The following is a 12,056-nucleotide window of genomic DNA, read 5'->3' on the forward strand; positions in this document are numbered from 1 at the left end:
AACAGCGACAAAGGGACAGCACCGGGAACGGGGGGGGGACACAACAGCGACAAAGGGACAGCACCGGGAACGGGGGGGACACAACAGCGACAAAGGGACAGCACCGGGAACGGGGGGGACAATACAGCGACAAAGGGACAGCACCGGGAACGGGGGGGGGACACAACAGCGACAAAGGGACAGCACCGGGAACGGGGGGGACACCGCCGGTGACAAGATACCAACCGGGACCCGCCCGGGAGGGAAATGCCGTGGTCTTTCTTTGGTCTGGCTCCGCTTACAGCGGGAGCGGGAGAAGGGCGGCGCGGCCGCTGGGATGCTTTGCTTTCCCAGATCGCATCCCCCCAGTCCAAACTGGAAGTGCGGTTTAAATCCCCTCTCCGGAGCGCTGGGAGCTCTCTGAGGCATCCCCGCGATGCCTCCCGGTGCCTCCAGCAGGCTGGGAACCAGCGCTCCGGGGGGATGCGCTCCCAATTTTCCCGATATTTTTAACTGTCAGGACAGTGCGGCAGGGATACAGATCGCAAATCGGATTTGTGACAGTCTCGGGTGGTATCTTGGCAAGAAGCGCTGTACAGGGTTGGTTTGTTTTTTTTTTTTTTTTTCTCTGTTAACATCACAGTGCATCGAATAAAATAATAAAATAACTTTCAAGGTTATGGAGGGGGGAAAGGAAATCTCTGTGGGGGAAGCTGAAATTTCAGGTTCAAGCTTTGTATTCCTATATATATATATATATTTGGGGGGTGTATATATATATATATATATATGTATATGCATTTTTTTTCAAAACGTTTTATTAGGAAAGCTATATCAGACGCATCACTGTACAATGATTAAACATTACCTTTACAATTTATATTCACTTGAAATTACAGAATAAATATATGCACATTGTTGTACCTTTGTGTGTGTGTGCACGTGTGCGTGTATGGGTGCATGAGAGAAAACATTAAAAGTGCTTCCTACAAAGCCGTTAGTGAGAGGTGCCCATTAGCTTTTGGGTTGGTTTTTTTTTTGTTGGTTTTTTTTTTCTTTTTGTTTCTTTTTTTTTTTCCTCTCTGTATATTTGCATGTCGCTTTTATTAGGAAAAGTGCGGATGTCCTCCAAAAAACCATGGCGTCATAATGAAGTGTCACTGAGCATCCCCTAGGTGTGCGCGCCACGTGGTGACATCCTTTGGGCTGCTCGGCTCCGGGTGGCTTCCCCCAGCCCCCGGGATTTTCCCCGGGATTCCCCCCGCGGCCACCGAGCCCCCTGGAGGGGCTGAGCGAGCGGGGGGTGCGCGGAGGGTGAGGGTGACGAGTGTGCGTGCGAGGGAGGGAGAGAGACAAGAGTGAGACATTCGAGCAAGACCCTCCCCTCCCTTCCCTCTTGCAGTTTCCAGGCATGCAGCAAACTGCACTCGTTTGCTTCTTTGCATTATTATTATTATTTTCCTCTTTTAAATAAATGTACAGAATCTGTGCCATGATGGGCAAGAAGAAAGCAGGCCAGAAAATGCCATCTTCCCTCTCCCTCCCCTCCAAGGGAAAATATCAAGGAAGTTTGCTGCCAATGGAAATTTAAAAAAAAAAAAAAAAAAAAGGAAAAAAAAGGAAAAAGGAAAAGAAAAAAGAGCCAACGAACAAAACAAACAACAAGAAAACAAGAATAAAGAAAATAAAAAAGAAAAAAAAAGACAGACACACATAGAGTTTACTTAATCAGGATCAGTGCAAAGATCCCAGATAATAATAATATAATAATAATATAATAATAATAATAATATACCTTTAGACATGGCACAGTCAAAGTCTCAGTTTCAGTATAAAAAATAATGATTGATTAACATCTGCTGGCAAAAGTCTGCGAAGGCACTTCGTCGATTACTGATCTGAGAAGGGCCCTGCCCCGCAGCGCGCACATCTGGCGGGGCAGAGCGCACAGCTGTATCCTCTGCTCGCGGGCGGCGGGGCCGGGCGGGCGGCGGGGCGGCGGTCAGAACCGGTACGTGGTCTTCTCCAGGACTTCGAGGTAATCCGGCTTGGTTTGGAGTTTGGCCCTTAACTCGAGGTATTCGCTTGTGGGGGTTTGGTGGTCCGGGAAGCCCTTGCCGGCCGCGAAGAGCAGGGTCTCCTTCAGCCTGGCGTCCTGCTGCAGGTCCGGGTATTGCATGCCGGGGGGGTGGACGTGCAGTTCCTTCAGCTTGGGCACGGTGCCGTACAGGCAGTCCACGAACCCCACGGCGCAGGGCGGCGGGCGGTCGCGGTCCCGCGGGGCTCCCCCCGCCGCCGCCGCCGCCGCCCCGAGCGCGCCCGCCGCCAGCCCTCCGCCCGCGGGGTGCTGGGGGTGCACGGCCACGATGGTGTTGAGCTGCGAGCTGGACACGGCCAGGCTCCACTCCTGCTCCTTCTCCAGCAAGGTGCGGTAGCTGCTGCCCGGCTCCGGCGCGGCGGACGGGGCGGCGGGGTGGGCGAAGCCGCGCTCGCCGCCGCCGCCCCGCAGCAGCTCGGCCGCCTCTCCGCCGCCGCCGCCCGCCGCCTCCTCCTCCTCCCGCGGCTTGTAGATGGGGTTGTTGCACATCTGGGTCACCGGGTGCGGGATGTAGTCGTAGACGTGGCCCGCCGGGGGCGCTTTCTCCGGGGACCGCTCCCCGGGCCCCCCCCCGCCGCCGCCCCCGCCGCCCCCGCCGCCGGCCTCGGGGAAGAGCCGCGGGCAGCGCAGCGGCACCGCGCCCAGGTCCGCCGCCTCCGCCCGCGGGCCGCGGAACGGCAGCTTCCGCCGGCGGCGGCGCAGCACGAAGGCGAAGAGCCCGGCGGCCACCAGCACGGCGGAGAAGAAGAGGACGAGGAGGCTGAGGATGAGCACGGAGAGCGGCACGGCCGCGGCCGCGGCGGCCGGGGGCAGCTCGTAGGCGGCCGCGCCGGTGGCGGCGGGCGGCGGCGGGGCGGCGGCGGCGGGGGGCGAGGCGGCGGCGGGACGCAGGGCGGCGGGGCACAGCGCGGCCAGCTCCAGCGAGCGCAGGTCGCGGCGGGCCAGCGGCTCGGGGCTGGCGCACAGCACCTCGCCCACCACGCTGACGGAGCTGAGCGCCTCCAGCCACTGCTTGAGCGGCACCAGCTCGCAGGTGCAGTCCCAGGGGTTGAGCTTCAGGTCGATCTGCACGATGGCGTGCAGGTGCTCCAGCACCCCGGCCACCGGCAGCGCCAGGAAGTGGTTGTTGCGCAGGTTGAGGCGCGCCAGGGAGGTGCCGGCGAAGGCGTCGGTGGGCAGCGTGCGGAGCAGGTTGTCGTTGAGGAAGAGGAGCTTCAGGTTGGGCATGAGGCTGAAGGCCGCCGGCTGGATTTCCCTGATCAGGTTGTACTCGAAGTACAGGTAATGCAAACTCTGCAGGCCTCGGAACATGCCCGGGGTGAGCCGCTCGATGTCGTTCCCGTTCAGGTACAGGCTCTTGAGGTTCGGCAGGTTGATGAACGCCCCGTCCTGCACGTAGGAGATCCGGTTGTTCCCCAGGTGTAAGAGATCCAAGGAGGAAAAATTCCAGAAATCGGAGCGGTAGATCTTCTGGATCAAATTCCCGCTCAGGTACAGCTTCTTGGCGTTCAAGGGCCTGGGCAGGAGCTCGGAGATGTTGTGGAACCCCCGCTCCTTGCAGTTGACCGTCAGGCCCAGGTCGTTGATGTGCAAACTGCAAGAGCAGCCGGTGGGGCAGATGATGGGGATGGGGGGCCGGGTCTGATAGGCAGCCACGGGCGGTTGGTTGGGCCCGGGGTACAGGCCACGGGGGGTCGGGGGAGGCCGGGGCGCCCGGGGCTGCTTGGTGGGCTTGGGCTGCTTGTTGGACGTTTTGTACTCAACAGAGGAAGCGGTGAAATGGAAGGAGGACAGCATGGAGGAAGGCTTCGTAGGCCATGCGTTCTCCTTGCTGGAGGACAGCTGAGGGATGCCCAGGCTGGCTTCCACCTCGGAGTCAGACAGCATGGGGCAGAGCTTGCTTCTTTTGATTTCCCGCAGGTCCTTCCCGTGGAAATGGAAGGGTGTCTCGCAGGTGATGTCCCCCACCAGAGCAGTGTAGGGGATACGCTCCAGCCAGCTCTTGAGCTGCACAATCTCGCACGTACAGTTCCACGGGTTCTCCTCCAGCTGGATCTCCATCAGGCTCCTGCCAATGTGGTCCAACATCCCGCGGTACGAAAGGACTTTGAGGCGGTTCCCCCGCAAGTCCAAGTGAGTTAAGGACACAGACTTAAATAAATTGGTGGGAAGCATGGGGATAAGATTGTCATTTAGGATAAGGACCCTCAATTTACTTAGGTTTCGAAATGCCCCGCTTTCAATCCGTTTAATGACGTTGTAATCTGCCTGCAGATATTCCAGACTTTCCAAACCCAGGAAAGTGTCGTTCCTGAAAATGTCCAATTTGTTTTCGTGCAAATACAACCTCTTCAGAACTCGGAGCCCGTTAAAAGCCCCCGTCTGAATGTCCTGCAGTGCATTGTTCCCAAGGTTAATAGATACAGCATTGTTCAAGTGAAGAAAACTGTTGGTGTACAATTTCCTCATGGAATTCCTCTGCAGATAAAGTTTAAAAGGTCTCGACCACGACTCTGTTATCTGACTAATATTTATAAATCCCTTGTTGTCACAATGTATATGGAAAAGGCTCTCCTTCACTTCACAGTAACATGGATCAAAGCAGGGCTCATCCAGTTCCTCCGAGTCCTCTATCAAGGGAATAGGTGTAGTCCATGCTAGAGCAATTGTGCTTAGAAGAATTATCCACAACATCCTTCCTTTATGAAGCGTCTCTGCCGTGGAAGGTTTCATCATTTGTTGATGTTTACAGAACTGCAAGGGGAAGAGAAACACAGATTTCAGTATTTCTGCCCTGCCCCTCTCCTTTTTCCTAAGCCCCTACCTGCTGGCCTCATGTCGGGCTCCTGGAAAGTTCAGCAATTGTTGGGCAGACGTTCCCAACCAACTCCAGGGGTGTCGGCTGGGAAAGCCTTGCCCTGATTTATACTGGAGAGATGTTAGAGGCTCCATCACGCGATAGCAGCCCTGCCTTGCTCCCCTCCCCTTGGCGAATGCCACCTATAAAGAGGACAGCACATGCAGCCCCACACAGCACCACGAGCACACCGAACGTGTTGCGTCTCTCCACGTTTCCCAGGCTTTGGAGCTGCCCGGATCTCATCCCCGGGTGCAATTTTAGCCCAGGGAGCCATCACAGCCCGCCTCGCCTCCGGGGGGGGGGGGGGGGGGGGTGTGAGGGGGGGAGGGAACACACCAAGCGTGGGCAGATTCCCCCAGTGTCGCACCACATCCTTCATCCATGCAAACTCCCAAAGTTATTGAACCTCCACCCTCGAATCTCCCTCCCTCCCTCCCTCCCGGCTCGATGTATTCCACACTCGAGTTCCACGGAATGTGCGAGGTTTGCTGATGTCCCTGGCAGAACGGTTCCCCTCAGAAATCCCCACAGTGTCTTTACCGGAGTAAATGGTTAACCACCCTGATTGGGTTAACCACCCTCCCAAATGCGCCGGTGAATTAATGCAACTGGTTTATTATCAGATAAATACACACCACATATTAGTCATTTTAGCTGATTAAAGCATTTAGAGATGATTAATCTTTCTAAAGCACATGCCCAAGCGATCAGCAGATCTAAAGGGAAGTGACAGCCGAAGAGGCACCTAGGATTGAAACGCTCAGCCTGCCTTGGATTAGGGCATTTTGTGCCCCCAGGACCAAGCAGGAGACCCGGTTAAAAAGCTGAAAGTGGAAGAAAAATAAATATCTTGACACTTACCAGCCGATAAATTCTCTATCCTACTATACACGATTGCGAATGAAGACACCATTCTTCTCCAATCAGATGAAAATAATACTGCCCTAATGAGATGCAGATCCTTCAACATATGGTTTCACCCTTCCTTTCACCAGATATTTTAAATGTATGGGCACAGGGAAGCGCTAAGGATGGGAATAATACCAGTGGTGATGCAGCCTTCCTTGAATCCCTGAAATGCCCATTAGAATGATTCGGAGCGATCATTGCTTCTAGTCTCAATCTCCCAATAAAAAGGTCCTTTTTGCCTTCCTCGTGTAAGAACTAGGAAAAAATCGCCCCCCATCCGCAAACTTAAGAGCAGAAAGATGCATTTAGGGGAGAGAAATGCCAGAGGAACAGAAATCCTTAGGATCAACTTGCAAATGAAACCCTCCCCTGTGTGAAAGAGGAGATGGTTGAAAGCACGAAAAGAGAAATACCCTCTGCAATTAAAACCGGCATCTAATTGGGAAGAAGGGAGAGAGACGAGAGCAATATTGCAGTATCAATCTCTCAGTCTCCTTTGCAAAATATTAGCCACTTAAGTTCTTTCTCTTCTGCAAGGGCTGTAATAAAAATTAAAAAATGAATGAAGAGGATTATTATATCTTCTTTTTGGGAGAGGGGGGTGTCTTTGACCCTAGGCGGAAACAAAGGGATCCAGAAAGGTTGTACTTACCGCTTTGCAGGAGAGATTTTAGCACATCGTTACCAAAAAAAAAAAAAAAAAAAAAAAAAAAACCCAAAAAAAAAACCAAGGGGAAAACAAACAAACAAAAAAAGAACCCCCCCAAAAAAAAAGAAAAAGAAAGGAAGGGGGGGAAAAAAGAAAGCTCGACTTTAAAGATTGCTGGTTTCTCTCTGCCTCTCCCTCTCTGTGGCTCTCTCTCCCTCTCTCTCTACTCCTGCTGAAGCTGAGGCAAAAGGAAAAAAAAAAAATAAAAAAAGGAGGAAAAAAAAAAAAAAAGCAAGCCTGAAACGTGCTGGGAATGCAATGAGCCCCTCAATGATCTTCTTTAGGATGCAGAGCTGCTGTTTGGCACACTCAATGGAGGAGGGAGGAGAGGGGCTGCTGCAGGCTCCAGCGCCGCCGCCGCCTTCTCCGGGCAGCAGCGGCAGCGCGGAGCGGGCGCTGGGGCGCGGCGGCGGCGGAGCGCGGTGCGCTGCGTGCGCGGGTGTGCGCGGGTGCGGGGCGGTGTGTGTGCGTGTGCGGGGCGGTGTGTGTGTGCGTGTGTCTGTGTGTGTGTGTGTCTGTGTGTGTGTGTGCGTGCGTGTGTCTGTGTGTGTGTGCGCTGCCGCTCCTGCCCTGGATCAGGCTCCTCCACGTCATGAAAATCAGCTTCAAGAAGGGGAACAAACGGAGGGGGCGCGCTCGGCTCCAGGTCGGGGGCGCGCATTTGGGAAGCCCTGACTACACAGTTTTTTTGTTTTTTTTTTTCTTTTCCTTGCCTTTTTTTTTTAATTCTTTTTTTTTTTTTTTTTTTGAGAGAGGGAAGGAGGGGGCTGGTTGGCGGAGAGGAAGAGAAGTGGGAAACGAGCAGATTGGAGAAGGAAAAAACTGAGAAGAATCAGAGAGGAAAAAAGCCGCCGGGATGGGGCAGAATTTGCACCCACCCCCCTCCCCTTCCCTAAAAAAAAAAAAAAAAAAAAAAAAAAAAAAAAAAAAAAAAAAGGAAAAATAGGGAACAAAAAGCTCAAGTCTGGAGGAAATCAAAGCTGCTCTGATTCCGAGTGCCAGCCGAAGGCTGCGGCGGGGAGCAGCCCGGGGGTCCCGCTCCGGCCGCCCCGCTGTCCCCGCATCCACCGCCTCCTCCGCTCGGTGCTGCCCACCCGACCCGGGGCCGCTCCCGCCCCGAGCCTCGCCGGGATCCCGCAGCTTCCCGCAGAGCCCAACACCTCGGGGAGACACCCGGCACCTCCCGCATGCTCCCGGGGTGCCCCGGGAGCCGCCGCAGGTAACGGGGATCCGCGGAGGGCTGCGCGGGTTCTCCCGCGGGTGAGAGTCGGTGGGCGCGATGCTCCGGGGGGGGCTCGGGGGCTGCGGGCTCTGCCTGCCCCGGGCTCAGCCAGCCGGGAGAGAAGCGCTGCGGGCAGGGCAAGAGCCCCGCGCTGCTTCGCGCATCCCCGCTGCCCGCACCCGCGCACAGCCCTGCGCATCCCTGAGCGCACATAGGCGCGGATCTCCGCGTAACTCCCGGGCATCCCGCACCCCCAGCTCCGCGCGGAACCTCAGTCCCCCTCCCGCACCCCGCGGTGAATCGGCCGGGAGAGACTTAACTGGAACCGCGGCTCGGTAGCAAAAAGTTGAGGGGCAGAGCCGCGGGTGCGGGCGGGAGGTGCGGAGGGCTCCGCGGGGTCCCGCCGCCCCGGGGCCGCTCTGCGCGGGCAGGGGCGCAGCCTCCGCGCCCGCGGGCACGCACCATCTTCCCCCGGCTGCCGAGCTCTCCTCCACCGGTGCAATATGGACGCACCGCTCCCTCCTAATTAAATTGCTGCATCATTCATTTTCTGACGCGGGAGCGACATGGGGTACGGCAGGCTCTGTGCACTGACACCCCCCGCTCGGAATGGAGTGGGGGGGGGGGGGGGGAGGCGGGGGAAATAAAAGGGCCAAAGGGGGGAATCACAACAGTTTGTTCTTGCAACAAGCTCGCACGGAGGGTTTGGCAGCAACTCGGGAAAGAGACCTAAGGGAGCAAACCCCGCTGGGTTTGGGGGCAGCCCCCCGCCCCCATGGATGCCGCCCGTGGGGCAGTTTCGGGGTGCGGGAGGGCAGCCCCGACCTTGCAACTTTCCCTAAATGCCCCCGAATATGGTTCGTTTTCCTTGCCAGGGTTCCTGCCGTCGGGTTGTGCAGAGGGGCTGACAGAGGGGGGGCTGGGGAGGGATGGCCCTGGAATGCGGACCAGGGAGCGCTGCGGGGATGGACGGACATCCCGCCGGGTCCCCCCGCAGGCAGGGCCGGCCCCGGCACACACGGACACCCCTGTGCCCCCTGCCCGGCTGTGACACGGGACAGCCGCGAGGGATGCCCCGGGGCAGGAGGAGGAGGATGGTCCCGCACCTCCCTTTTCATCCTTTATGTCCTGCGGTTTCCCAGAGGGCTGAGGAGACTCAAATCGACAGGGAGAGGCGGCTCTCCCGAGGTTTGTCCAGGCCATGTCCCCTTGTCCCCTCAGCCAGGAGGCAGAAGTCACCGCGGGCCATCCCCAGCATCTCCCTCCAGGCACAGCAGCTCCCGGGCCCTGTGTCTCTGCTCCACACGCCCTGCTGGGGACAGGACCGGTGTGAGTGTGATGGGCAGCAGCTCCAGCGAAGGGTACGGCTGATGTAACCAAGATTAGGACGTCATTCGGTTATTAATGATAATTATTATTATCGGCAAGCGAGCTATCTCCTTGCCAAAGCCCATCCTGGAGCTGTGGGCATGCTGTCAGCAGGGTGGGAGCTGGCAGGTGCCCTTTGGCTGCCCCTTGCCAGCCTCAGTTGTCGTCACTGAAATTCATCTTTTCTTGTGAGAATGAGGGAGGGAGACCCAACTTAGATGTGGCTATTTGGGCGATTATTGTGCCTTGCAGGAATATCCTTACAAGGTTCTGTTTCCACCAGAGGAGAGTGTTCCCCCCGCTGCAGTCCCTGCTCAGCAGGCACTGAGAGCTCCAGGCAGCCTGCAGTGGGAACCATCCCCTCCCCTCCCCTTCCCAGCAGAAGTGGCAATGGTGGAGAGAAAAGAGGGAGTTTTCTCCCAAAGCTTGCCCTGCCCATCCAGAAAGAGATATTCTGAGCTTTAATAGTCTCTCTGTCTCCAGCAATCCATGGCAAGGGTAAAAGAAATAAATAGTGCAAGGGCGAGGGAAACTCTGCTGTAATTATTACAAATGGGAGCTGCTTCCCGGCTCACTGTGTTTTGTTAAGGTTGGGAGTAGTTTGGAGCCGCTGAGTCCGAGTGTTGGGAGGGTTTGGACACAGCTCCAGCTGCACTTCTGCCCAAAAGCCCTGGCCAGCCCTGCTGGGCAGTCAGAGAAGCTTGGGAAGCCCAGGGTGGCAGGGGGAGCAGGGAGTCCCCAGCAGGATGTGCTGCTCATTGATCCCTGGTGGGATCTCCTGGGTGGCAGAGCTGCCAGCCCGCTGCTCCAGGGAGAGATGCTCCAGGAGCAGGGCAAGGCCCAAGGCTCAGAAGGAATATCCCATGGCTCTCCCTGCCTTGGGGGCCTCTTCAGTGGAAGATGGAGATCTGGAATTTTGGGAAAGCCAGAGCTGTGCAGAGCACAGAGCTGGACTCTCCAGCATGCAGAGAGTGGCCCTGGGCAGAAACACTCCCAAGCTGCAGAGGCTGGCTCTGCTCATGCCATTAGTCTGGGCTCAAAGCTCAGCTTAACCTCCTTCCCTGCTCTGATGACTCTTCTCCTTGTCCCCAGGAGATCTCTGCACTGCACGGTGTCTTCATATTCAATATTGAGGTTCCTTTCCCGCTTTTATTTTTGGGGAGCCTTTCAAATATCCTTGGCATTCTGTATTAGCAATTATTTAAGAAGAAGAAGAAGAAGAAATGTTGGTGTTTTTGAAAATGTTGATGGAGGACAATCATAATTGAGAGTCTTCTCTGTGCAGCAGTTAGTGAAGCAGTTTATGAGGCTCCACTTTTCTTATTCCCTCCCTGTTCCTTAATTAATTTATCAAACACAGACAGAGAAACACAATCATCAGCTGGAATTTACCTCTAGCCCTTCTCTGGAAGAGACTAATTCTGTTAAATCTCTCTCACATTGTCCCAGTGCTGTTTTAGGGACCACGACCTTTCTTGATTTTGTATCAACACAGCCTCACTACCAGGGGTCCCAGATTGCATGCAGGGGGCTGTCCTGTCCCCCTCAAACCACTGCAGAGTTTTCCCTGGCTGCAGGAGGGTCCTGTTTGCACTGGGAGAGCTCAGCCCAAGGCTCAGGTGCTGCTGAAGTCCCTTCATCCTATTCTGGCTGCTCTGCTGAAGGCTGGATCCTGTTTTCCATACACTGCTGGCATTTGCCATGCCATATATAAAGTACAGGCATGTATTATTTGAGCTGCATAAGCACTGGTGGATGCACATGAAATGGAGGAAGTGTCAGAATTTGAAACTGGGCTTTTCCAGCTGGAATTCTTCAGGCTGGAGAAGCTTATGTCAAACTGATTCTCCTGGCCACCATTTTTTTCTTAGTCCTCTCATTATCAGTTATTTATTAAGGCAAAACTGTTGACTTTTTTTTTTCCTTTCAGGACAGTTGTGCTATTTTCTGATGAAGCTAAGAAATAACAATGCACCAAATGATATTAACATGGATTATTTCTAATCTAAAAGTGTCCTCAGCTACTTGAAACTCAATGGGACACTGGAGCAGAACAGAAAGCCCAGCCATGCCCTCAGTAGCAAGTTATTTGTAATTGGTTTACACTCAGGGGACTTTTTTTTTTCCAGTGGAGATATTTTGCCCAGCATTTGATGATATGTGTAAATATTAAAAGGAAAGGAGGGAAGAACTAATAGACAGCATTAAAACAGAACAGCAAATACCAGCAAATTGTGAGTGCAGCATTTTTAATGGATAGCTATTAAAAATAAAAGAGAAAAGTAGGCAAAATGAAAGGGACATTTTATTGGACAAAATTGACTGTTGTTATCCTCACTGATTCCTGACATTTCAAGATCAGTTTTTTATCTAATGTTTCAACAGCCTTGGATATTTCCTCCTAGTGATCCACACTCAGCTGTAGCATTTTTTCCCTCTCTTTAAGCCCACAGATTTTTTTTTTTTCCTCTAAACATGCTAGTATTTATTATAGCCAGTGTCAAAAAAACTCCACGCTCCACTTATATATGAGCTTCTCCTCGGCCTTTCCTGGGATGATTCACAGCCCTGGGTGGGCATGCACAGCTTCCTCTGGCAGCAGCTGGAATTTCAAGCACGGATCCAAGGCAAAAGAATGCCCTCAGGGTGACGTGTTCCCACCCAAACTGAGAGTTATGAGCCACCCTCCAGCCCTGAGAGGGCTCCCCCAGCCCTCCCCATCCTTCACAGAGGCAGCTCTGCAACCGCATCCCGGAATCATGGAACCACTTAGCTCGGAAAAGATCTCTAAGATCATCTCATCCAACCATTAACCCAGCACTAAACCATGTCCCTAATGGACATCAAGACATTTTAAAATCAGTTCCAGGAATGGTGATGCCACCACTTCCCTGAGCAGTGCTTGACAACC

The 12,056-nt window shown here is 54.4% G+C and overlaps 1 protein-coding gene across 1 annotated transcript; it reads right to left on the reverse strand.

Moving 5' to 3' along the window:
* Positions 1-771: 771 nt before the first annotated feature.
* On the reverse strand, positions 772-4,813 carry SLITRK3 (SLIT and NTRK like family member 3). The gene has a single exon (XM_062499161.1). The coding sequence runs from the start codon at positions 4,811-4,813 to the stop codon at positions 1,982-1,984; it is 2,832 nt and encodes a 943-aa protein (XP_062355145.1). The 3' UTR covers positions 772-1,981.
* Positions 4,814-12,056: the final 7,243 nt, after the last annotated feature.

This window comes from Cinclus cinclus, chromosome 10 (assembly GCF_963662255.1).
Source record: "Cinclus cinclus chromosome 10, bCinCin1.1, whole genome shotgun sequence".
Lineage (NCBI taxonomy): Eukaryota > Metazoa > Chordata > Aves > Passeriformes > Cinclidae > Cinclus > Cinclus cinclus.

What these genes read in the sequence shown, in the direction of transcription:
- SLITRK3 (XM_062499161.1), bottom strand. Translation starts at nt 4,813, where the DNA reads ATGATGAAACCTTCCACGGCAGAGACGCTTCATAAAGGAAGGATGTTG.